Source organism: Oreochromis niloticus, linkage group LG10 (assembly GCF_001858045.2).
Source record: "Oreochromis niloticus isolate F11D_XX linkage group LG10, O_niloticus_UMD_NMBU, whole genome shotgun sequence".
Lineage (NCBI taxonomy): Eukaryota > Metazoa > Chordata > Actinopteri > Cichliformes > Cichlidae > Oreochromis > Oreochromis niloticus.
The window spans coordinates 6,608,492-6,635,365 of record NC_031975.2 but is presented as its reverse complement, the minus strand read 5'-3'; the positions used below and the strand labels follow the sequence as shown (position 1 = coordinate 6,635,365).

At 43.2% G+C, this 26,874-nt stretch overlaps 1 protein-coding gene across 2 annotated transcripts in view; it reads left to right on the top strand.

The window, feature by feature from the left end:
• Positions 1-10,257: 10,257 nt before the first annotated feature.
• mtmr4 (myotubularin related protein 4) overlaps positions 10,258-26,874 on the top strand; it is a 29,534-nt gene continuing 12,917 nt past the window's right edge. The window contains exons 1-6 of one of the 2 annotated variants that reach the window (XM_005460846.4): positions 10,258-10,451; positions 20,310-20,399; positions 24,266-24,382; positions 25,377-25,406; positions 25,961-26,043; positions 26,676-26,842. In XM_005460846.4, the coding sequence (XP_005460903.1) occupies positions 10,407-10,451; positions 20,310-20,399; positions 24,266-24,382; positions 25,377-25,406; positions 25,961-26,043; positions 26,676-26,842 (532 nt within the window). In that variant the 5' untranslated portion in view covers positions 10,258-10,406. The remainder of the gene's footprint in view (positions 10,452-20,309; positions 20,400-24,265; positions 24,383-25,376; positions 25,407-25,960; positions 26,044-26,675; positions 26,843-26,874) is intronic. The other variant, XM_003456125.5, reaches the window with a different exon arrangement.

Here is a 26,874-nt window from a genome sequence, read left to right as displayed (position 1 = left end):
TTTTTTTTCTTATTTTTAATTCATTGCTCCATCATAGAGAGTAATTTAGGTTCCCTTTCAGTCGATTCACTCGGTACAACACATAAGTATGGGATATCACGCCCTCGCGTGTCCTGGCTGAAGAAACCTTTATTCACGCCTTTAAGGCAGATGACGTGTGATGACACGCGCACATATAGCCGCTGTCATCACAGTCATCCCTCAGTTCTTACGCTCTTCACCTCGCTGAGAACACCTCTGCTGAGTTGGGCTAGCTAGCTGCTGCTAGTTAGCTCCGTTGTCTGCCGACTTGAACTTAGCTTAACTGCCCCTGTTGGTGTTAGCCTCCACCGCCCAGTTGGTGTGTAGGCTGCCCGCGGAGCACTAATTTCAAGTTTTTCCTGTGCAGCGTTTCGCTTTGCGTTTTGGAATGGACTCCAAACCGAAGCGAGCAAAGCAGAAATCTTCTGTTCGCCCCTGTCCTCAGGGATGTGGTTTCTGTTTGCACGACAGCGACCAGCACGATGCCTGCCCTGTCTGCCTGGTGATCGTCCACGCTAGGAGAGCGTTAACGGAGCCCGAAGCCTGTGCGTTTGACCGGCGCTCGACCCTGGAAAGACGGGTGACGTTTGTGGAAAAAGTGCTGGGACGCTCGGCTGTCGCACGGCATGACCCTCTCCTTTCCGAGTCTGGAGCCCCGGCTTCGTCCGAGTCCGAAGACGAGGATTTCCCGGTCGATGTCCCCGCAATTAGCTGGGCTGACCACATGGAATATGTTGACGGGTTAGCCGATGACGAGCCGGAACCATGCAGGAGCGCTGACGGGCTTCAGCCTGGGTTGAAGCCTGCCAGCGCTCCCCAGGAAGACGATGACGTGCTGGACATCGGCCTGGACATCCATGGTTTGTCGGAGGATGAGCAGGAGAGCTCATTGTCGGCCCAATGTGCCACCGCTGCTGCGCCGGTTGGCCACGATGACACCTCTCTCTTTTCCCTGTTTCGCCGCGCTGCTGAGAAGCTGCAGGTGGACTGGCCCTCTCCTCCGCCAGCTCAGAAGCCGTCGTGGTTCGTGGGTTTTTTCCTCCCACCGGAGCCCGCAACGGCCAAAACCTGCCTTCCCATGTTCCCAGACTTTCTCTGCGAGCTAACAGCATCATGGGACAAACCTCTGTCTACCCGCGTCACTGTGCCCGGCTATGGACAGTACATGGAGTTGGACGGCGCCGAGGGGGCTGGCTTAGCTAACCCACCCCCTATGGAGCCGTCTCTGGCTGCTTATCTGGCCCAGTCCCATAACCATGGTGTCGGCGGCCCCGGAACTCTGCCGTCCAAGCACTGCAGATTCTCTGCTTCGCAGCTGGATAAGATTTATCGGGCTCAGGCCGGCACTGCTCGCGCCATGAGCTCCGTCACCATGCTCCAGACGTACCAGGCAATGTGCCTGGCGGAGCTCGGATCGCTGGTTTCTGATGACAGCCCTTTGGCACCTCTTCTTAACGAGGTCAGAGTCGCCACAGATTACATCCTCCGTGCGTCTCGCTGTGCAGCGCTCTCCCTGGGCAGAGGGATGGCTTCGACAGTAGTGGCGCAGAGGCACCTGTGGCTGACCCTCTCTGACGTCCCGGATAAGGACAGAGCTGTATATCTGGACGCACCAGTGTCTGCGGCTGGGTTATTCGGACATTCACTTGAAGCCATTCAGGCTAGATTCGATCTGAGGAAGAAGCAGACGGAAGCTCTGTGCGACATCATCCCCAGACGTCAGCTGAAGCCCAAGCCCGCAGCTAGCTCTCACAGGCCCGCCGCTCCTCTGCCAACTGGCAAGAGACCGGCGCCCACTGCTGAAGTGGGTGTGCCGCCAGCGAGAGCACATCCTCCGGCCCGAGCTCCACGCCAGTCGGCCTGGAGCAGAGGCCCACCCTCGGCCCCCGGCGGGACCCGACGCCCAGGAGGAAGAAGCCTCAGCCCTCCTAGCTGTGGTTTCGAGTGGAGAAGGGTTCCAGCAGCAGGGAGACGCTGCTTTTACCCCTCTGTTGCCGCCCAAGAGGTGCCACTTAAGTTCTGTTCAGGTTGTCAGCCCCAGAAGGCGCTGCACTTTCCTAACACAGTCTCCCAAGCACAAAACCCCTGCACACAAAATGCCTCGGGTAACTCCCTGTTCAGGTGTGTTAAATGTTCAGGTGACCACATCAAGTGTTCCCGCTGTTTTTCATTGTTGTGTCCCAGAAAAGGTGCTTCCAACAAAATGTATGAATGTACATGTTCCCATGTTACAATCAATAAAGAGTGTTGTTTATTCTCAAACAATCACAAATGCTCAGCCTGCGGGCAGAATGAGCCAGGTCAGGCAGGTGATGCAGTCCCCTGCAGACACACTGGGGAGCGACAATGCCCCGTCGACGGTGCTGCGAACTGTTGCCATGGGTTACCGGTTGCAGTTCCGGGTCAAGCCGCCTCGTTTCCAAGGAGTCGTAAACACAACTGTCAACACCGAGGCGGCCATGATACTCAGAGAGGAAATAAAGGCGCTATTGCAGAAAAGAGCAATACGAGTGGTTCCCGCTTCGGAGACAGACAAAGGTTGGTACAGCCGCTATTTTGTTGTTCCGAAAAGAGGGGGAGGGCTTCGTCCCATCCTCGACCTGCGAGCCTTGAACACGTATCTACGTACGTACAGGTTCAAGATGCTAACACTCAGACAGCTCTTGAATGCAGTCGGCCCGGGAGATTGGTTTGCGACAATCGATCAAACAGATGCTTATTTTCATGTGGCTATACACCCGAAACACAAGCAGTTTCTGAGGTTTGCATTCGAGGGCGTAGCCTACGAATACCTAGTGCTGCCGTTCGGGCTGTCGCTCGCTCCTCGCACCTTTACGAAATGTGCCGAAGCAGCGCTAGCGCCCCTCAGAGAGAGAGGCATCCGCATCTTAGCCTACCTAGACGACTGGGCTCTCGTAGCTTGCTCCAGAGAGCAGGCGGAGACACAGCTGTCACTGGTTCTGTCACACATTGAGATGCTGGGGTTCTCTGTGAACTTTCAAAAGAGCTCGCTAATCCCGAGTCAGCAGATTTCTTTCCTCGGTTTGGAAATATGCTCGCTTTCCAGCCGCGCACGTTTGTCGGAGCACAGAGTGGCCGCGTTTCATCGCTGCCTCGCTCAGTTTCAGCTGGGACGCAGACTGCGTTTCCAGACGATATTACGCTTGTTGGGCATGATGGCATCTATGATTGCCGTAGTGCCACTTGGACTGTTAAAAATGAGAGCGTTTCAACGCTGGACTCTCTCTCACCGCCTGTGTGCATCGCGTCACCTCCGGAGGAGGCTGCCGGTAACCGCGTCAGTGAGAGGGATTTGGTCCGCAGCTCAGCGCCAGCTGCACATCAACCACTCAGAGCTGTTAGCAGTGTTCTTAGCTCTAAAGCATTTCCGTCCAGTCCTGGAGGGCCAGCATGTCTTAGTCAGGACGGACAATTCAACAGTGGTGTCTTACATAAACAGGCAGGGAGGAACATGCTCTCTTCCCCTGTTGAAGCTGTCTCGCTCTCTGCTGTTATGGTGCAGTGTTCATTTTCTGTCTCTGATAGCCACCCATGTCCCGGGCCGCCTGAACCTGGGGCCGGACCTTCTCTCCAGGGGGGGTCCTCTGGTGAGAGAATGGAGGTTACACCCTTTAATAGTGGCTCAGATTTGGGATCTATTTGGCAAGCCGCAAATAGATCTTTTTGCTTCCAGGGTAAATACTCACTGCCCCCTGTTCTTCTCCATAATCGACCACGATGCACCCTTGGGCTTGGACGCGCTAGCGCACCAATGGCCAGACGTGCTCCTGTATGCATTTCCCCCAGTGGAAATGATATCTCCAGTTCTAGAGAGAGTGCGTCGGCATTCCCTCTCTCTGATTCTAGTGGCTCCTTGGTGGCCCACAAGGTCGTGTTATGCAGAGATAATCAGCCTGCTAGCAGCGAGTCCTTGGCAGCTTCCTCTCCGCAGGGATCTCCTCTCTCAGGCGGGAGGAGAAGTGTTTCATCCGCGCCCAGATCTGTGGCGCCTTCATGCTTACCTGCTGAGAGGCTAAACTTGATTGCTAAGGGTTTGCCACCTAGTGTGATAGCGACAATTCAGAGCGCTAGGGCCTCATCTACTAGAGGCTTGTACGCTTACAAATGGCGAGCCTTCGAGCAATGGTGCCAGGACTGCCACACTCTCCCATTTCAGTGCTCTATTGTGGATGTTTTGACATTCCTGCAGGAGCTGCTGGATAAGGGCCTTTCATTTTCGACAATTAAGGTTTATTTAGCAGCTATATCTGCTTGTCATATTGGCTTTGACGGGGTGACACCAGGTGCACATCCCCTCGCCATACGTTTTCTGAAAGGGGTTCGCCGGCTGAGACCCGTGCGTAAGTCCAGTGTCCCTGCTTGGGACTTGTCTTTGGTGCTGGAGGCCCTTTGTAGCCCCCCGTTTGAACCCATCGAGTCTGTGGATATGAAATTTCTTTCATATAAGACTGCATTACTTCTCGCTTTGGCTTCGGCAAAGCGAGTGAGTGACCTTCATGCGCTGTCCGTGCATCCCGCCTGCACACAGTTTTCTCCTGATGGCCACAAGGTCGTATTGCGTCCAAATGCTGCCTATTTTCCCAAGATCATGCCTGCATCTTATAGCTCAATGGAGTTTGAGTTGCTGAGCTTTTGCTCCCCTCCTTTTGCATCTGAGGAGCAGAGGAGGATGCATTCTCTTTGTCCAGTGCGTGTGCTACGCACCTACATTGAGCGCACTCAGAATGTGCGTTTATGTGATCAGCTGTTTGTCTGCTTCGCCAATCCAAATAGAGGTAGATCTCTGTCCAAACAGAGGCTGTCCCACTGGATTATTGAAGCTATCTCACTGGCATACGGCACCAGAGGTCTTGCTTTGCCCCACGGGGTGAGAGCTCATTCCACCAGGGGGATGGCAACCTCATGGGCTCTTTTTAGAGGGGTGCCTGTAGCTGATATTTGTGCGGCAGCTAGTTGGGCATCACCGCACACTTTTGTGCAGTTTTATCGGTTGGACGTTACAGCCCCTTCGGTGGCTCATACTGTCCTTTCTGCTGGGTCTACCACTCACTAAGGAAGTGGTGGCCCGATTCCGGTTCGGTGGCTGCTCTGCGGGGCGTGTATATATGTCCCATACTTATGTGTTGTACCGAGTGAATCGACTGAAAGGGAACGAATAGTTATGTCTATAACTTCTGTTCCCTGAAGGAGAGGAACGAGGTACAACACAAGGTGGCCCCACTGAGCAGTTTGGCTCGGTGAAGAGCGGCTATCGAACTGAGGGATGACTGTGATGACAGCGGCTATATGTGCAGGCGGGGCCGTGCGCGTGTCATCACACGTCATCTGCCTTAAAGGCGTGAATAAAGGTTTCTTCAGCCAGGACACGCGAGGGCGTGATATCCCATACTTATGTGTTGTACCTCGTTCCTCTCCTTCAGGGAACAGAAGTTATAGACATAACTATTCGACACCCTTAGTCACCTGATGGTCTGTCTGCTTGTGCCTTGTCAGGCAGTGAATGGGCTTCAGAGTAAATGGTGCTTTAAAAGAGCGGAAGCAGCAACCAAATGAGTGACAAATTCCTCTTGAAACTAATGGGAACCACTTTTATGGGACAGACATAGGAAGTGTAACAGGAGAATACATATCCCAAGGTTCTGGTCAAATGGGTCCACAGAATGTCACTGTGGCTGGATGCCCAACTCCCAGCCTTTTTATGGGAGCCCTGGGCTTAATTGATGGCATAGCTGATGAACAAACAATTTGCCCACAGGAGCATAAAATGAGGATGCAGAGCTTCGCTGTCTTGGGTTGAAGAGTGTTTATGCATTTATAGAAAAGCTAACCTCTTCTTGGTTTGGGTGTGGTCAGAGGTATGCGCTGCATGTGTAATCAAAGGCTCAAACTGTTATCAGGTGGCATGATCACACCCTAGAATGTTTCAGATCAGCCTAAGGAGTATTTAAAGTAAAACTGTGATTTACAGATGTGTACATGATGGTAGTGTTCGATTAAATATGAAATTGCAATTGTTACTGTGCATGTTAAGAATCTACATTAATGGGACCTTTTTAAGTTGCCCAGTGGCCACAGTTAGGGACGACAGATTAGAGTATCATTACCTTTTTGAGCTAAGGGTTATATTCTCAGGTGGGATTGTGAGACAGTTGTTCCTCAGGTAATATGATCCTTTTTAATCCTCTATGTGAAGCAGTGTTTAATTGCTTCCCAGCCTTGAGCTTGCCTTTTTTCCGTCCACTGAAACAAAATGGGAAATATTGAGCTCATGTTGTTGTCCACTCATGCTGTTGCATTGTTAGCAAGATAATGGGAGCACGGAAACGAGTACAGCAGGATTGTTTTTACTCTGCCTACACGCAGTGTAGGCAGAGTAAAACCTATTTGGTTAGGTTAAATCATTCTGGCTGGCTGTCTCCGGTTCCTCATTCCTACTTTTCATTCCATTCAGATAATTGTTAACTTTATTTTTTGTTCAAAGCTTTGCGCGTGTGTGTCCGCAACACTTCCCGTCAGAGCCTGCTTAGCTCAATCTTATTTAAGATGTTGCCTGGCAGCCAGTCAGACGTTACTGTAGTGACAAATGTCAGTGAAATGTACTGCCTACATTTATATGCCTGATGAATTATTTTAATGTTTGTAATGATCATATTGAGCTAAATACTTGTTCAGACTGAAGTCAGACTTCCAAACACTAACTGTACACCAAACCCCCATACCTCCTTGTTACTGCTTCACTACTTAAAAATTACTTGTTACTTAAGTTTCAAGTACTTTGTTTAAGTCTATGAAAGGCATCCAAACACATACATGTATTTCAGAAATTGAGTATTTCTGTAAAGTTTTGCTTCATTTGGCCCTCCTTCCCAATGCTTCATGTCTTTTTCATATCCTGCTTCTATAGCTGTGTGTCAACATGTAGGCTGACACCCTGCATTGGTTACTGGCTGACCTTCTTTCCTAAAATAAAACCTGAAACAGAGGAGCCCAAATCTGGTGCTCACTTCTGCGTCTGGTTCAGCCAGTACTGCACAAGCAGAGGGAGAAAATTTATAGCTCAGTATTTGGACTCTGGACCAGTTAATCATACATTAGTCAGTAGTGATCCCAAATACATTTATTTATTTATTTTAATGGCCATAAATGAACTAAAAAGAGCTTCACAGCCTGCTTAGTGAACTGATGATTCAAAACTCTTGGTTGTATATACTTTTTTTCATTTAGATATTGCCAGTCAAAAAATAACTAGGTTTTAAATAAATATGTTTTCAAAGATGTACATGCTACAGTTCTAATATAAGATTTAATGATGAGTCAGAGCAGCTGGAGATCTTTAAAGTTCAGCTAAGCTCATCAAGGGAAAGCCCCCTACACTCTCAGAGGTAATGAGGTATCAAACTTATTTGGGGCTTGAGAAGTCTTAATCATTGGGATTTTGCCAAAGGAAAGAAATTGCTTTAGACTGAGTTGCTAAGCAGACATCAGAAAACTTGGTGTACCTCCTAGAGTGTACCACCTTCTTCTCCAAAGCCATGAATGTGTGATAAAGCTACAGTGAGAGGGGCACGTGTTTGGGCTTAGCTGTAATGTTGTATTTCACTTCTTCATTCCACTGGTGGAAAATAAATGTAATGGGCCACAGTTTCAAACCGTGACATGCAAATGGTTCTCGGTAAGGTTTTGTTTAATTTATGGAGGTGGATCTTATAGCAGCAGATGCATGCTCCCATTAACGTGATGAAATGGAAACCATTCTGCACACAAGTAGATTACATCCCTTCTTCTCTGCTTCCTTTTCCATGGTCTCTACAGACTGTATACATTACATTAGATAAAGCGTATAGACCTATATAGAACAGAATAACCTAGAATAATCTACTGTATTGATCGATTTAATATGTAACCTTGGGCAGCTTGTCTATTGTTGCGTAAACAGTGTCATGGACATTGAGATCTTCTTCCTATAAAAGACTTGCAGAAGAAGCCAAACTGTTTGATGTGCAGGGGAAATATGATTGAATTCTAAGTAGGAATGTCTTGTTTCTACATTGTCAAAGTTTGTGAAATCACCTTAGGCATTAATTCCAATATCATGTTCATCAGCTCAAGTCCATGTCAGTCATTGTATTCCTGAAATATGTATTCATGCCTCACAAACAGCTGAGTTCTGTCTGCTGAAAGGAGACCCAAGCATCCTTAGGAGAAGCTTCTCCTCAGTGTTCACATTTGGAAAGAAGGATTCCAAATGTTAACGCTGAGAACAATTCAAAACCTAGCAGGTGTCAGCATGGCAGTTGTAAGCGTAACTTCTGCCTCTGATGTTCAAGTTCTTGCCACTAACCGTTGCAGACAGCATACTTTACTCTCTGCTTTCAAAAGCCTAGAACTATGTTGTTCTCTTGGTAGAGAGATAATCAAAATCTAACATTGCCAAAGTGGTGCTTAAGCACGAGAAATGTTGACCATGCAGTGACCCAGAGCCAAGGACATAAACACCAATTACTGGGCTTCACATGTATTTGCTGCATTTCAGGCTGCATTCTCTCACTGATATTAGGACACAATCCACTGTTATCAAAATTATGTTCTCAAGGCAGAAAGTAAACAAATTTAAAGTACATATTCTATATATGTACACACAGTGTATACAGGATTGCCTCTATAGTTTTATGAAGTTGTCTGTGAAAATGGCCTTTGGTGTTTATAAATGTGTTAGAACTGCATAGGTGCAAATGTAACAATATTAGGGATACCTCCCTGTAAAAATACAGGCCACCTGATCATATTGCAGCTATTAGCACACTGCATTACAACCAGCTTCCTAGTTTCAGTTATATCCATCCAATATCCGGGCATATGTAAATGTGTGGACCTCATGATCCACGGTTTCAGCATTGATTTAACTTCCTTTGTAAAGCCAGTGAATAAGACTTATGTCTCTGCACCAGCTTTACACTGTCAGCTGAAGCAGTTCACTTAATACACTTGTGTTGATGGTTTCTTTACACAAATTGCACTTAAGGGCAATAAACATTTACCCTCATGTGGAAATTCATCCTGTTAAAATGAGGCAGCACCTTTTGCTAGTGAAATTAATCCTATTTATTGTGCTGTGTTTAGCCCATGCTGCATGTACTGCGTTATGCTTGTTACGTAATGTGGGGTCATACAGCTGTAGGCGAGTGGCTGTCACGACTCTAACAGGAAGGAGGTTGGGATAAGAGGGAGGAAGAGCTACGTCTCGCCTAGAAGTGTATGTGCAATCAGTGTCCTTCCTTGATATGATATGGTGACGTGCAGGATTTATAGTATCTAAAAATGTTTCAGGATAATGTGACGATGACACTCGGAAGTGGGGAAGAATGTCTGTAAAATGCTGTGTCACCAGCAATCTCTGCATCCACCGTCTCTTCTCGTTGCCCTCCCTCCCTCTGTTCTCTGCCACGTATTTGCCTTCTGCGCTACATCAGTAGCTGCTAGTGTGACCGTTTTGTGATGGGATACTGTCCCAACAGTGGGATGCGTTGTGTCTCTCTGCTGTTGGCTTCAGGTTGTGCATTCTTTTTTGGGGGCATTTTTTGCACATACAGCTATCAGTAAACTGTGTGTGTTTGAGCCACAGCGTACTGCAGTCATTGTGGCAATCGGAGCATCTTCTGGTGGTCAGCGATGCACTCGAGGCTTTACCACCTTGTTGCTGAGGGAGAAGCATATTTCTGAAGGGATGTCGGTGAAGGGTGAACAAGGAGGAGGTGGGGGGAGGAGGAAGAGATGAGAGGGAGATGGGGAGAAATGCGAGCATGCGAATGTGAGAGAGGGAGGGAGGTAGATGCGCATGCAGAGGGTGGAGCTTAGCATCAGGCAGTTCCCTCCGTCTTCCTTTCTCTCCTGTTTTCTCTTCTCACAGTTTCCCGTGATCCACATCGCTGGGCACATCTGCAGTCATTTCAACTCTTCTGCTTTCGTCTCACTTGTAACTCAGCTGATCCGCTGGACTGCTGCGCCTCTCTGTACTGTTTTTCCAATTTTTTTTTATGGACTATCATCCTTTTTGCCAGCACTGCAACAGGGGCTGTCTTCAGACACCAGCGTGCACCCTTTCTGGGAGTGGTGGGGGGTGGGGGTGGGGTGGGATCCTGACTTAGAGCCAGGGCTGCTGTGTTGTCCCACAGAACCTCTAGATAAGGGGCAAACCTACAAAAGCTGCGGGGGGGTGGGAAGCGGGGTGGCAGGCAGAGGGGTCGAAGCAAACGAAGGGTGGAGAGGCTCAGGAGAAGAATGGTTATGCCGGCTCCTCGTGCTCTGGTCGTGCTCCTGCTCCGTAGGCTGCGTGTCATTCAGGCACAGTCCTGCCTCTCCTCGACATGAGCCTCGCAGGAAGGGTGTCCTGCTCCATGCTCAACTGCTTTGTAAGTCTTTCATTTGTTTCCGATGGGTGTGTTTTAAGGCCCTCCTCTCTCTATCTCACCCGCCTGTGTGTTTCTGCCTCCCTTCCAGGTAGTGGAGGGTGGGGGTGCTGCTCGACACACGAGTGCTGCAGTTATTAAGTAACAGCAATAACTCGATATAAATAATTGAATTATCTCAGAATGTTCTAGAGTACGAGGCGATGAAAAAGTGCTTCTATTGCTGTCATCATTCACCTCTGTTGGATGGACAGCTTTGAGCTGCTGGTATGTTGACTGACGGGGAGGAGATGGGGGTGGGGAGCTGCTGGGACTAGGATGGGTAAGATGTTTTCATGCATTCACTGTTGCCGTCCCGGAGCACCAAAGTGTTCACTGCAGTGAAGGTCCTGTTTGAGTTAGGATGTACATGGGCTATGAGGAAGAGGCATGTAGAACTGGTGTTTGTTTTTGTTTATGCCTTGAGTTGGTAAAGATAAGGTTGACAACCAAGGATGTTGACCTCTGACCCCCTCAAGGTTAGCAGGTAATGAGCACAGGCAGTACAATGTGGCCATTAACTGCTAACCTTCAGGAGGTCAGCTTTTCAACTACGCGTTAAATCAAATCACACTTTCCTGCCAAGAGTCCCATGTTAGTAGCCACCTAAAGTTCATTTTTTGAGGCTGATATAAACAATGTCTGGTAAGATACCCATTAAATAAAAACATCTTTATACATATAAATGCCAGTAATTTGAGCTATACATTGTTAAAAAATAACACTTACCTTTGAAGCCAGCAGACTTTCCATAGCCAGACTTTCTTTGTGTTAGCTATTTTGTCACTAGTATGAGGACAGTAGTTATCAACTTTCTTTGTTAACTCAGACTTTCTGTTTCATGCTCACATAAAAGGGGGTGTTTGGATTTTACTTTCCTCCCATGCAAAATGGGCAGATCAAGAGCCAGCTGCTTCAGTCAGAGACATTATCAGAGGAACAGGTGATGAAACTCTTTAAAGGATATTTAAAAGAAAACAGCAAAAGGAAATACAGGTGGTGAAAATAATCATTAATCTTGTGAATTCATAGGTGAACGTGTTTATTTTCACCACTCGGTGAAACTTAAATACTCGCAAATTATAAAGCTAGCATTCTTTCAGCAGAGTCTGTATCACACTTTGAGCATGTGGTCGATAAAAGAATCAGTGAAATGTTAGCCCTTCCACCTTTTATAATATAATATAATATAATATAATATAATATAATATAAAAAATGTTACTTAGCACCAAGAAAAAATTATTCAGATTCACAAAGTACTCAGTAGTTTCGCAGGTATATAACACATCTCCCTTAGAGGGAAAGATGTATTTCAAAAACTTTCATGGAAATATTGGGGAATATCAAGCACTACATTTCTTTATATGCAGATGATGTTGTTTTGTTCTTGTCAAATCCTGAGCGATCTGTTCCTGTACTTTTAGATGTGGTGAGGTCGTTTGGGGAAATCTCAGGTTATACAATTAATTGGCAGAAGAGTGAGTTTGTGGCTTTAACTGCAAACTTGGATGTTGATTTTTTTGAAAATTTTGCCTTTTAAAATTACAGATAGATTGAAATACTTGGGTGTTATTTTGCCTAAGGATCCTAAATTGATCTTTAAGTTGAATTATCTTGAACAAGTTGAAAAATTGAAAAAGGACATTGAGAAATGGAGGGCTCTCCCTATTTCCATGGTAGGTCGCATTAATGTAATCAAAATGGTTTCCCTTCCTAAATGTCTATATTTATTTTTAAACTTACCTATTTTTTTGAATAAGCAATTTTTTAAAGTGATCGACTCAGTAGTATTACCATTTGTTTGGGGCTTTAAAACTCACAGGATATCAAAAGTTCATCTATGTAAGTCTAAACTTAAGGGTGGATTTGCTCTGCCACTGTTTCAGTTTTATTATTGGGCTGCAAATGCTAGAACTCTTGCTTACTGGCAGGAAGGGTACAAAAAGGTCATGTCTGCCGATACCCCCTCCTGGGTGGTCATAGAGAGTGGTGGGGTTGAGAATAGTTCCCTCCCTGCTCTTCTTTTTTCGTCCTCTAATCCGCGAACCAAGGTTAATAATTTTATAGTTTCGAACTTTTTCGAACTTTCTTTTGAGGTCTGGACACAAAAGGTATTATTACTCTCAAAGACTTATATATTGACAGGCAGTTTGCATCATTTATTCAGTTGCAGAACAAGTTCTCTCTCCCTGTGTCACATTTTTTTCATTATTTACAAATAAGAAACTATGTTCGTCAGAGTATCCTTAATTTTCCATTTCTTCCAGAAGAGGGGTCAATTTTTACACTCCTGAGTTCCCCGGATTCTAAAAAGTTGGTTTCTGGTTTTGTGAAAGCTTTTTCTGAGTATTTAAATTTTAAATCTGACTTTTTGAAGATGACATGGGAGGAGGAGCTTGGTTTGCAAATTGGAGATGAGGTGTGGGAGAGGAGTCTGTGTAGGATCCATTCTTGCTCTATAAATGCAAGACACCAGTTAATTCAATTCAAAGTGCTTCACAGACTTCATTATTCAAAAACTAAACTGCACAGGATTTTTCCTTCTATCAGTCCGATGTGTGATCGTTGTAAACTTGGAGAAGGCTCTCTCACTCACTTATTTTGGACTTGTCCCAAATTGCATAACTATTGGTTGGACATTTTTAAATGTTTTTCTGATATCTATAATTGTACATTAGAGCCGGACCCAATAATTGCATTGTTTGGATCTTCCTCTTCCCTTTTACACCTCAGCTCTGCTGCACAAACTACAGTTTTGTTTGGAATGGTAATTGCTAAGAAAATTATCTTGATTCTCTGGAAGTCGGATATTGTACCTCAATTCAAAATGTGGCTGACAGAACTGACTGCTCTACTGCATATGGAGAGAATTAGGTACACATTAGCGGACAAACTTAGTAATTTCTTTGATGTGTGGCAGCCATTTTTAGATCATGTATTAAAACAAAGTCCTGTTTGATCAATCACCAATAACTCAGCTTACCACCTTAGCGTTTTATTTCTGTTTATTGCCAGTGTTGAAGTAGTATTTTTGTCGTTGCAGTGTAATCTTTTGCCTTATTTGTGTTTTTGCCCTTGCTGTTGTGTTGTCTGTTGTTTTTTTTTTGTTTTGTTTTTTGTTTTTTGTCTCTTTTTTTCCTATCAAAAAATCTCAATAAACATACTTAAAAAAAAAAAAAAAAAAAAACCTTTCATGGAAATGACAAGTTGAACAAAATATTTTTCTTCAAAAACTACAAATGTGAACCTTTTGAAAGTTTTGGGAACTATGAAATATGAAAATGAGACTGAGCCTCTGGGACACATGCAAGTCTGTACTAGTATTTCATAGTGATCCATCCATTAGTGTTTCAGATGGTTCAGCCACAGTAGAGGACTGGCATGCTGAGATCCTTTGAGCATTATCACATATATTTCACCTAGAGTTTTATCAAGCTATTCCTCTGTTTGTTATACAATACAGATCCCAAAAAAGATTTTAATAATACTGGCGAAAATTATATTGTCACAATTTTTCTTAAAGAAAGCTTTGTTTGAAAAGCTGTCAGGTAGGAAGATTGCAGCTGCTCATTCTCCCTCTCCTTTCTCTGTGAACAGATGTAGCCAGGCGTTCCGCAATTTATGATCTCTCTCCAATAGGTCTGTGACGCAGCTGAGTCGGCACTTCTCCTGCGTCAGTGTCTGTATAATTTAGTATCCCCATCCTTTGTTGCTTAAGTGGATCAGAGCGCTGTCAGTCTTCTCCTGTTGAAGGAGGCTCCATCATTTTCATCATGGCCACCATTGTTGTGATCCAGCAGTTGCGAGGGCATCTTCAGTTACTATTCTAATGTACAATGTGCAATGTTGTCTGCAGTAAATGGAACTATAAACATATAATTGAATTGGATAAGATTTTTCCATGACTCAGATTCTATTATTCCCACTAGTTAAATAAATCAGCAGTTTAGGTAAAGCCAAAAGTTTATTGGGGGATGTGCCTTTAGGCCGTATCAGGCTGTATCCTAACTCTCTGCCTAATGCCAAGGTGGAAAAAAACGGTAAATAGACTTTGTGTTGTGACCCCCGAGGAAGACAACACAACAGAGATGAGGGACTGGGGGAAAAAAAGCAAAGTGCATAGCAAGTTATTGAAAGGAAAGGTACTTAATTTGTATTTTTTGTCTCAGTATAGCCATAGTAAACCAAAGTCTGTACTAACCTATGTGAACGTTTATGCAAACCTTTTTTGGGATAATGCCAGCCAGTTTATTATATTGTTTTGTGTTTCACCAATATAGACAACCACCTCTGAACCCTAAATAATGAGTTTTGACACTCCAGTACGTATGAATAAAGACGTGGTTTGATGATCATTAGAATAGTTTCTGGGCTTTTCCTAGGGTAGCTGCATAGGCAGAAAACAACTCATTTCTGATGCCAGAAATAAAACAGAATGACACCCAGTCATTCTGTTTTAAAGACAGGCCTGAAATATGGCAGAAACCACTCAGTTCAGAACAGACCTTCAAGGGTTACTCCTAGAAGACTTTCAAGGGGTAAAGAGTTAAAGGGAAAACTAACACAAAGGTGTCTCAGTAAGGGCTTTTGCCACCATAACCCTTTCCCTCATTTGGTGTTTTGAAAGTCAAACCATTCAGTGATGCCTCATGTCCTGTGGATATGGGCATTGTCTTCCTGGAAGAGGATAGAAATGTTTAAGGGGCGTCCATACAGGTAGTGACAAGAGACTGTGGGATGTCGATCAACTGCATCATCTTCAAGAGGCAACAGGCAAAGTGACAGTTAGCAAGTTAAATTTTCAACTTAAAGCCCATCAGTTGACTTGACTACCAGTTTGAGTGACGGATACCACTGGTTGATAAGTAGGGCAAATACCACAAAGTAAAGTGCAACAAACAAATCACTTAATATGTTGATGGACCACTCAGGAGGACTTTTTATAGATTAGCAGTGACTTGTCCTGTAAGTGTGTCTAAACCAGAACACCAACATGTCCCTCGCAAGTTATCAGAGCCATCAGACATCTAGACTGTGAGGGCCATCGGTTCATGCTTTTGCTTTAAGTTGTCGCTTGTTTGTGTGTTTACCTTGATTGATTTGTTCTTACTGTGCTACAAAGTGTTACTCCAACTTTGTGCATTTCGGATGAATTCTGTTCACGTAAAGAAAACCCTGCCCAGTTTATTTTTTTCAGTACTTGGAGTACTGCCCAGTTATAACACAAAAATGTGATTGATTGTTTAGAACACAGTGATCGATTGAACATTAATGTAGGCGGCGACAGGACAAGGAGAATGAAATGCATTTAGAGAGATTTGTCATAGTCTGCCATCTTTGATCTTGACTTTTTTACTTAGAATCTGCTCCCTAGCGCCACTCAGAAAAATATCTTTGGCCTGGTTATTTTTAATATTTATATAAAATGTTTTTCATTCTGCCCTGTCTCTGCACCCTCTGCCTGCAGTCATTTTCATCCTTTTTTCCCCTCTCTTTTTTTATTTAGAATCATCGTTTAATATATTTATCATGTCCAATACGGCGAATGGCCGAACAGTTAAAAGCAGAGATGTAAGTGCGTGTTGTCCACATATTCAGGAGGTCACCTCAGCATCCTGTAGTGCTTCTCTAATCCGAAAAACTCTGGGACAAAGCACCAGTCAGATTAAGTAAATAATCTGGTGAGTAAAGACAGCAAATTGTTAGAAAAAGCTTTTGGGTGAAAGGGCCTCTAAAAAGAGGCTGTCGTATCCATGGAAACCAGACATTTATTCATGAACACTGTGCCAATGTCTCTTTCACTTTGTCTACCTATTCTGTCCTGTTTCCATTTGCATACATGCAGGACCGTTTTCACACATGCTTTCTCCAGAGAAGTAAAACTTGGAAAAAGCGACTGTGCATTATTCCCTCCACATGCACGCTGCTAATCTGCCTTGCCACGGCTGTCTCATTGCCTGCTACAGTACCTGATATCATAGCTGATACTCTTTTGGCTCTTAATGTTATCTTGATGTTTCATGTGCTATCAACTCTGACATTTATATTTGGTAAATGCACGGAGGCGTATGCGCGCATGCTTGTCAGCTCCAGCTTTTTGAGCTGGTTGGACAAAGGTGGGGGAGGGTGCGCAGGCTCGCAGCAGTGACGAAGCAAAAACGTGTTGGGCACAGGACAAGCTGTGCTCCATCTTTGGGAGCTGTTTAGAAGTGAGAGCATCTCTCTTTTCCTTTAATCTTCTGTAAGCTGATTGTCTGCTTGTGGAAACAAAAATTACAATATGGACAAAATAAACTCCCTCCAAAAAAGTCTCCAAATGTAATGACGGTTTTTAAAGCCAGGTCTTTAAGCATCATCTTTGTGCAAAGAATCTATGAAGCTGAAATATGCATATGTCCATGTTTCATGTAGTTCAATGAGTCTGTTCCTGTGGTATTTAAATCCATTGCTGTTAATATAAGCTAATAGCAGTAGCTCATCAGGTAGTGTCTTGTGCTTCTAGGGCAACACATACACAACTTTTAGTTAGCTCTTCTTGTCTTTAAAGTATGTTGTGTACTTGTGGGAATCAGAGAAATGCTGTGTAAGAGCTCTGCAAGAGATTGTAATTGAATTTCTCAGAGGGACTTCTATAATACTAGTGGCTGAAGTAATTTGATGTGGTGGTCGATCAGCGTGTGATGACCTCATAGGACCCCTCTGACTGATGGCCACAGTCATAATACATACACCAATTCTCAGGTGAACATAAGTAAAATTGACGTTGCACAGCTGCCTCATCAGTCTGATGCCACCTGTTGGCTCAGGGTAAAAGGTCAACCGATTAGTGGGGTTGCATTTCAAAAGGATTTGGAGGAGGGGACAACCAGAATGTGTTTCTTCTTAGAGAGGCACCACAGGTTGGTGATTTTAAACTGAGGATTTTAACATTTGATTTGGTGGAAAACGCCATTCGTGTGATACTATATAATCTTAATTACAAGCAGTCAACCGGAGTGAAAACATTCATGCTAACATTCAAGTTGTGATACCGATTCAGAGCTACCGAGAACAACAAATGAGTGTCATCATGGTGGCTCCGCTAGAATTTACATGAAAACTAAAAGTAGTTTCAGCCCATTTTCTATCAGATTTCTGTTTGTTACCAAACAACAACGCACTCATTAAAGCATATTTATCTGGTCTAAATTTAGATGATAATCACTGAACAGGAGTTTTTCCTCTTCCTCACACACAGCACACTTTACTTGATGGTTGCATTACAAAACCACCACTCTCCCCTAATTTTGAGTGTGCTTTTATATGAAGATGGAAACACAGCATTACCATGAACGTAAAGGCAACATTTGGAGGAAATGGAGCCTGCAGTAATGCTAGATAGCACTTACCACTGGAGCAACTCATTAGGGGGTTTAGATGCCTCACATGGACACATTCACCATGACACCCACCTCCGTGGCAATCATCACCACCACTGTTTATTGCAACTTATACTATAATAAATTAACAGATGACTTTCAGTTGGGATTTATCACTTTTCTCTCAGACTTCTGACAATGGGAGTGCCTACCTCAAAAGGCCCTTTTTGAGAGGGAAATCCCTGGTAGCTGGATATTCTCCCTTCTAAGGGTTGCCAAGACTTTGACACCTGTGCTGTTTTGTCCATGCAATACCTAAATATAGAGCTGCATCCAGCCATCCTCTCCTGCACTGCTTAGCCACCTTGGGGTGCTAACTGTTTTCATCGTCGGCCAAAAGTTTGTTGTATGTATGTTTTTAGCTCACTGTAATTATTACCTACTGATGGAGCTATGTCACATAAGCTGAAAAATACTGCCTTGGCATTGTCATTATTACTTGTGAATCACCAACATTTTCCCCAAAATGTTGGTGATTGGTGACTTGTAGGTGAGGGGTTGTCACTGTAGGGACACTATGTCCATCTGTTACCAGCCCAATGGGTGGTATGCTTATCATGTGGTTTAATTACCAGTTTGAGCCTCCGAATGACAGATGTAACCACTGTAAACACGGCAGGAGTTCTCTGTGGTCAGACATCAGTTGGTTTCCGATATAATTCCTGAAATTTCAGCATGTCCTCCTCTTGGGAATGCAGTGTTAAAGGTTTTTCATTTTCAGGTTAATTTCACTTTGTTCTTATTTTCTTGCATTCTAATCCGGATTTTAAAATTAAACAACATTTTCAAACACAATACTGTAATTGATCTCGACGCCTCCTCATGCCAGTTTTTTTTTTTTTTTTGGTTTAATATTCATGGGATCTTTTTTCATTTTTGCTCTTTAAAATTCAATAGTTTCACCTAACTGATACTTTGCTGTTGTGTGTGGGGGTTTTTTTTGTTTTAAAAAAAAAAAAAATACTATAACTATCTTGCTCGGATGCTAGAAGATTCCGTGGATGTGATTCACAGAAATAAATCACCCAGTTAGGCCTCTATTTCTGATTTTATTATAAAACCAAAATGACACAGGGTCGTACTCAAATGGAAAAGTGAAAATCCAGCAGAGCAGTAAAGTGGGAGAAATGACACAGCACCTGGATGAGAAGGATTGGAACTTATTTGTGTTATAGCACAAAGCTAGAAAATTGTTGGACATGTACCATACTATATACACTATAGAGTATAGAATGGTACATTGGGGAAGATGTTAATTTGCTTAATGTGCTTACTTTTGAATTATGAAATTTAAAAAAAAAAAGGATTATAAAATTTTTTTTTGCAAAACGTTGGTGTTTTTAGAAAAGAGAATAAAAGCCAAGGGCATGTCCTTCAGTTTCATCATGTGATTGCTTTTCACCCCTTTAAGTCCAGTGATTGAAGTATGACCTGATGAACATATTTGCTCAGCTCGAGTTGGGCACAGGCCCCTAAGCTTCAAGGACAAACTCGACTGCCCTCTCTGTTCCTCTCTTGTTCTCATCTCCGCCACTCCTTAAAGTGTTGCAGTCTAATTTTAGCCGACCATCCATTAGAAGAGAAGTGAACTTGAAAAGACTGCAGCTGTTTTTTTTGTTTTTTGTTTGTTTGTAATTTCTAAGAAACTGCAGAAATATTTGCAATCAAAATAGTTACGTTTATTATCTCTATGTATTTTTTGTGCACCAAGGAAGTGAAGCATGACTCATGAAAAACGTTTTTTTTTAAAAAAGAAAAGAAAAAAAAAAAGGTAAAATCCTCAAGTTAATCACAGTATCTTTGTTTGCACTACACCCAGTCACATAGTGTACTGGTTTGTGATAGGCAGCACTGGGTATCTTTTACACTTGCAGTAACCACCTGCACTGCAGTGCCAAAGCAAACACACTGCAAACATCAAAAGTTTGCATTTCTCTTTCAGCATTAGTATTCATCAGGCAGGAAAACTGTCAGTCATAAGCAAGTAATAAACATTTTAAATGGTTTGGCACATTGACCTAACACAAGGTTGTGTACTACTTTTTTCTTTCTTTTTTTTTCTTCTTTAAATGTACAATTATAGGGCCCTCGTAGTAAATTTTTAATCTCCTACGTGATGTCTGAGTTGGCTGCAGGAGATTGGTTCACACGTGCCAGGTAGAGTTTTGCAATGAACTACCAGAGCCTAATGACCTGGATAAAAGCAGTGAGAATATTAACTCTGGGTTTGGTTGTATTGATTGTTTCATGTCTCTTCAAATGCTTCAGTATTGCTATCAACAAACTATATGGACTTTGTGTGTTGCTTCAGTTTCTCATACGTAGTCTCACATTGATATGTTGACATGAATCACGACGGAAGTATTTATCTTTCTATCGCTGGATTGTGTTTGTGTCTGACAGGGTGAAGAGGGGCCTCCCAGTCTGGAGTACATCAAGGCCAAGGATTTGTTCCCCCAGAAGGAGCTGGTGAAGGAGGATGAAAGCCTTCAGGTGAGGTGACAACCACTTCTACAGCACAGTCCCATCTGCTCTCACGCCCAGCAACATGACTTCATATTAGAAAACCAGGAACAAGTGTGGCACTTCTAGGTTGTGACGTTATGTTAAATCTTGGTGGCTAATAAAATCAATGTTCCTCTGAAACACCCTCACCTTGACGCCTGGTCATCTCATAATTTCCGAGATATTACTGCACAAGTCTCAACCCGACAGGCTTGAGGTCAGACATGGAAGAAGTGATGGTGATGGGGACCCAGAGGAATGCTTTTGTTTTTTTCACTGTCATGTAGCTAAACTTTTTCCTGTGCTAAACACTGACAAAATTAATTAGCAATTAGAATAACAAGTATTTCTATTTGAATGCAGCATATGCGTGCACTCTCTACAGATAAAGTATCATAGAGTTCTAATAAGAAAACAAATTCTCTTCAGTAAACTTTTTTAAAAACTGATTCTGAATTAAGCCAGCATGTAAAGATAAGGGATATTTTTATGCAAAGCTTTAATAAGGAGAGCAGGAAGTTGTTTTGCATGTACATATGAAAGGACTGAATTGTGGCTCAGGCCTTTCTTTAAGTGCATTGGTTGTAAAGGAGCACTTGTGTTTGACCTACTTTAAAGCATTTATTTCATGAATATAAATGCAAATTTTCATATTATTAACATAAAAAGGCTAAAAACATATATGTAGTTGGCCTATTGAAGATCAACTTCTAAATACAGTAGAAATTCTACTTGAGAGGTTTGTATATGTGAGCCATATTGCAGAATAAACTACCCCAAGCTGTTCCAAAAAAAATTTACATATATAAATTAGAAGCCGCTGCAGAGGATAAAAAGGTTCAGAAACATTTAAGTGAGTTAAGTGAGAAGGATTTCAAAGTCTGTTCCATGTGAGGATACAAGTAGCAGAACTGTGATGGCTAACTTACGCTTGACCCTCTAGTGTTAAGCTGGCGCTCTGTGGCTGTCTGCTGGTTAATGGAGCTTAGCATCATGTGTCTGGAGCACCGGACAAAGGAAAAGTGGAGGGAGGAGGGGCCTGGGGTCACTATCTGTTGTTTCTTTTTTTGGCTTTCAATTGAAGCCACTTGGTTTCTAGTGAACTGCAGGGAGTATCAACCTGTTCAAATGTTTTATTATTAAAGTGCTATGCTTTAAAAGGCTTTGTGTGTCAAAGGTCTTTTGTATATTTTTTCCAGCTGAGTAGTGTGCAAAGGAAGCATGGCTGTATCATAGTCTGCTAGCAAAGTTTATGAGAGTGTCTTTTAATCTGCTGAATTCTTATGGCAGAATCTTTTTGTTTCTGCACTCTTACGCTTGCTTCCCTTCCCCTTGCATTCACACATGGAGTCACATATTGTCTCTGTGCTTTTGTGTGACTTTTTGTGCATGTGTAGGCTCTCCCATGATGGTTTCACTGACAGCTGATGTCTCTTACTGTGGACAAATTGCAGGCATTTCCCCACCCCACCGTATTTTTTTACCCTACTGCCTTCCCTCCTGCGTGCGTGCAAGTCGTGGTGCATGCTTTCAGTTGCGTGTACATTTGCTCACGTGCATGTCCTAACAGGCAGGCTGCTTAAACCGGAAGTCACGACTCACAAGTCAGTGTTTTTGTTTTTTTCCTCTTTAAATGGGGCTTTCTACTCCCCCTCCCTCCCCCTATCTCTCTCTCTCTTTCTCTCTCTCTTGTCATATTTCTGCTGCTGAAGGCTTCATTGAGGAAACGTGACACAGTATCTTCTGCTGCACTTGCTGGCTGCCAGTGACTCATGCACCTACTTTTGGAGCACAGCTTGTTTAATGCAGCTTGCAGTCTGTACAGCATGTTAACTATGGCACTCTCAGCAACACACTTCAAGTCTTTTCCACAGCAGAGAAATGTGTACACTCTCTACCTGAATTTGTTTATTTCTACTGCCACTGAGCCAGTATTTAATAAAATCGTATACCTTTCCTTTGCTTTTGTGGCGTTTACCTTTTATATACTGTAAAACGGTATCCTCAGTCCTTTTCCTCAGTCAGTAGCTACATGGTTTTTCTAGGTGTCAGTGCCGTTTGTCCTCCTGTCACTTTCAATTTGCTTGAGCTGCAGTTGAAAAACTGGAATATTTTAATCCCAAAAATATTTCAAAGTCCCGCTCTATTGTGCCGAGGAGGAGGGGGCTGCCGCTGCCAATATTTGGCTCTGCTGATGTCTGAGCGCAGAGTACTATGTGCTCCATTTCCCAGTTTAAGCTACACTTTTTTTCCCTCGTCATGCTTCCTGTCTCGATTCATGTGGAAGTTTTCAGTTATTGATGAGCAGGAGGTGCAGTGATAAATATCAGGGCTTTTTTAAAAAAAAAACATTTTTATGGATCAGACATCATCAACACCTCTTACCACTCGATGCCATTTCTACATAATAGTTCTGCTTTATTTTAGAGTTTTATGCAAGTTTTTTTCATTTTCGCATGAGAGTAAATAGTCTGTTGGACTAGATGGAGTGATAGGAATATCGGTCACATTTAGCTTTTTGTGTTGTGGAGCTCTTCTTTCAGCAGTGTTGGCTGTTTCAAGTGGGCCTGCTATAGTCTTGCATTTGCTCTGCTGCATGGTGTCTTTTTTTAACATGCACTAGTGGGTCCTCTTCAGCGTGACTCAGCACTGCATGTTAATACAGAATGAGGTGTTGTCTCTAAGCAAGACTTTCCTCACTACTTAGTAACTCAACAACAAGACCGGTGTCGCACTTTTCATTAGTTTGAAGCAGCCATAGCGATAACTGTGCTTGTGCCAATTGCATCCAAGTGACAACTAAGGAAAAAAAGTGTGTTATAGTGAAGACTGAATGGGCCTAACACAGTCCCCCAATTCATCAAAGTTATTTTATAATCTAACTCTTATGCTCCTGGTCAACACCATTTATTCAAGATCTTTTGTTTCAGTGCATCTTTTTTTAATTATATTGAAAAAGCAGGTAAAGTAAACAGAATAACAACAAGAGCAACTGGTCTGAAACTGATTAAGAGCTTCCGGTTTTAAATAAATGAAAAGATGTTTTAGGAGTTGGCACGTGCAACCATGTGTCTCTTCCACTCTGTCGACTTTTAAGATAATACCCTGCCTCAGAATGAAATGAAAAATGTTCTGTTAACCTCTGTTGGGAAGCAATTACCTTGATGTAGGGGTCTCGTTGCGGCTGAAGCCAGGGCTTGGCTGCGACTAATCAAATGGCCATGGAATGTTAATGGACAGTTTGGGATCCCTCTTCCTCTACACTGGAGCAGACAGTCTCCCTCCCACCAACAAGCCCCTCTGTGCTCACAAAGGCTCTTCTGTAAAACTCATATGCCCTAATTGGACAGCTACGCATGCACGCTTTTTCTCATGTCCCTCTTTTTCTTTTATCTTCAATAATACTCTGACAGGATGATCACAAGCTGTCAGCTATGCTGGGTATTGCTTAAAAAAATGAAATGCCGTGCCAATATGATATTTGAGTTTAAGTACCTCTAAAAGTATGACAAGGAGCTTAACACATCATGTCACATATCTTGCTGTTTTGCCCTGAGATTACTTTTTTTTTCTCTTTTTTTTGGTGACCATCTAAAAAAATCCAGAGTAGTACACAGACATTAATGGTCTGGCTTTTCAGTCAAAGTTAAATTTAATTTGTCATTGTCCAAAAATGACATTCCCACGATCAATATTTAGAATGAGTTGGACCAAAACTGAGGACATGACATTAACATAATATGTTCTGTCAGGATTAGACTTCCAGTAGATTGAATAAAGCTGTTAAATACATGCTGGTGTAATGTTTCATGCACAGGAGACTTAAACAGTTCCACTGTTTTTGGGTTTTGCAGGTGCCGTTCCCAGTTCTTCAGGGGGAAGGTGTAGAATATCTTGGCCGTGCTGATGAAGCCATTATTGCCATTTCTAACTACAGACTTCACATCAAGTTCAAGGACTCAGTCATCAATGTGAGTGCATGTCTCCGACAACAAACCTAACAAAGAACCACAGAACTGTCACTTCTGCCAGAGCCCCATGCCACCAGCAGAGGAGAGGGAAGGATGTTTAGTTTGGATGCAATTAGACTTTTTCCCTTCCCCCATATAAGTTTTTATTAAGAAATAACTGTGGCAAAAAGGCAAATAAAATTTCAGTGGGGTACCCGTAAAGCACTTTTAGCTTACTTGGCATGTAGTTATTTGTACCAAGGTTAAATCACAGGAGCACTAGATCCTCTAATCCTGAAACCACAAAGGTTTAATGTGACATCCAGGCTGGCAGTGCTGTCCACCAGCTCGTTCCTGCTGACGTCAGGCCTTGCTCAAATACAAACAGGCTGGTTGTTTGCATTCACTGGCAATGAAAATCCTTCTTCCCAAATCCATGTCATCTTTTCCAGAAGGATTCAGCTTCTGGAAAAGATGACAGTTTTAAAAACGAAGGAGGTGGCGAGGGCTAATCACCAAGGCACGTCCTCACCTTAACTTTAAGCAGAGGAAAGTGAGATTACCACACACACAAAGTTCAAATGTCACTGACTAACAGTCCTTATCAAACTGATTTCCTACTTAGACTCCTGCCTTGACCCCAGAAGCACACATGAACTGTATGAATGCCAGCAAACAACAACCTTTCACCCACACCTCCCCTTCACAACTCTTTACAGCCTCTTACTTTTAAGCTGTTTTCTTGCCCTTTGCTCCTGCCTGTGTTTGTCTTTCTCTTCATGATTTCCATTTGACTTGGCCATGTGCTACAAATAGTGCACAGCGTGATCCGCTCTGTTGTCTTTTCATCTCGCAGCCTCTTTGGTGTTTACTTTCCTTTTAACTCTTCATTTCCCAATGCCTCCTTTTTGGGTTTAATAGTTTGTTGTTTTGTTTTTTTCCATTTCCTCCTGTCTTATTTCTTCCCTCCCTCCTTCTCTCCTTGTCTGTGCTCCATGGTGTCACTGTGTTTTAGACCTACCCAGGTGTGGACATTGACGTATCTGTGAGTACCATATGATAAAACATCACCCTCTGCCATAGTCTAGACAGCTGTCATTAAGCTCCTCTTCACTTTACATGATTGGGATGCACTGAGGCCAAACTGTAATTTACGTTCAGCAGAGTGGTAGATGGATTAATCATTTTGTGAAATGACTGTGTCGCCAGCACTCTCTCTCATGAATTAAACTGGCCATTATTTGTAAAAGGTGCACGTACATAGTCCTTATGCTCAAAGGTTTGTCCATAAGGGATTTTTTTTAAACCTCGTCGGGGGTTTCATTAACATCTTACTCTAAAGTATCACTTACCTGCTTGAAAAGCATAATAGACGGCAGGTTTGTAGCTGTCACTTGGTATCATAATAGTTCTAGAGGCAAAGTTGGAACACCAGTGAGGCCTTTTGTTCCTCTGCAGTCAGGTTAAAGGTTTACTTAGTGTGTCTAACCTGGATACAGTCTGTACTAGACCAGAGGGTGGTAATTTCTCTGTGTGTGCTGTCTGCTCACACAGTGGGCCATCAGGCTAAATGCACGTGCTCTCTGTCTCCCTCTGCAGGTGCCTCTCAGACTGATAGAAAGTGTAGAGAGCAGAGATATGTTCCAGTTGCACATCATTTGCAAAGACTCTAAAGTTGTCAGGTAAGGAGAGCCTCTCACTCTTACACTCTCTTACAGCACAGTACTCTGATACACATTTGAATTATTAATACTACGGGTTCATTTAGGAAACTGTTCATATTACACATTACCAATTGTAAATTGTACACATAACAACAGACTGACTGAATTTGGAGTTCAGTTTGACTTACTTGAGATCAAATTAAGCAATAACGTAAAAGGACTTGACATGGAGAAAGAGTCAGATTATGTGTTTTTGCAGAACTGAACTGTACTTGTAGTTATTGATGATTTCGGTCACAACTTGTGATGCACTGTCATTCGCCCACCTTAGATAGGAAATGTATAATAATATGTAGGTAATACTTCTTTGAAACTAAGGTTTCAAAGGTAATAAAGGGTGTCGGCAAATTCTCATCTCTATGTGTTCATGAACATCTGTAAAGTTTAAAACCAGTGGAACCGTCGCATACTCGGTAGCAGATGTGCCCAGCAGCATTTTGGTTCCTCATCATTAAGCAACCACATTACTACTCTGGTTTAAAGACTGGAAAATAACAGAACAGCTGATTTATTGTTGGGTTTTTTTTTTCTCCTAGTCCCCAGTGCATGAAGGGTTTGTTGGATCTCACTAATCTTTCTAATCTCCACAGATGCCACTTTGCAACGTTCAAGCAGTGCCAGGAGTGGGTCAAACGTCTGAACCGGGCCATAGCACACCCATCGCGGCTGGAGGACCTGTTCGCCCTGGCCTATCACGCGTGGTGTCTAGGAGGCAGCGCTGACGATGAAGATCAGCACCTTCATCTTTGCCGCCCAGGTTCACACACATTCGTTCACAGTTTTAGAACA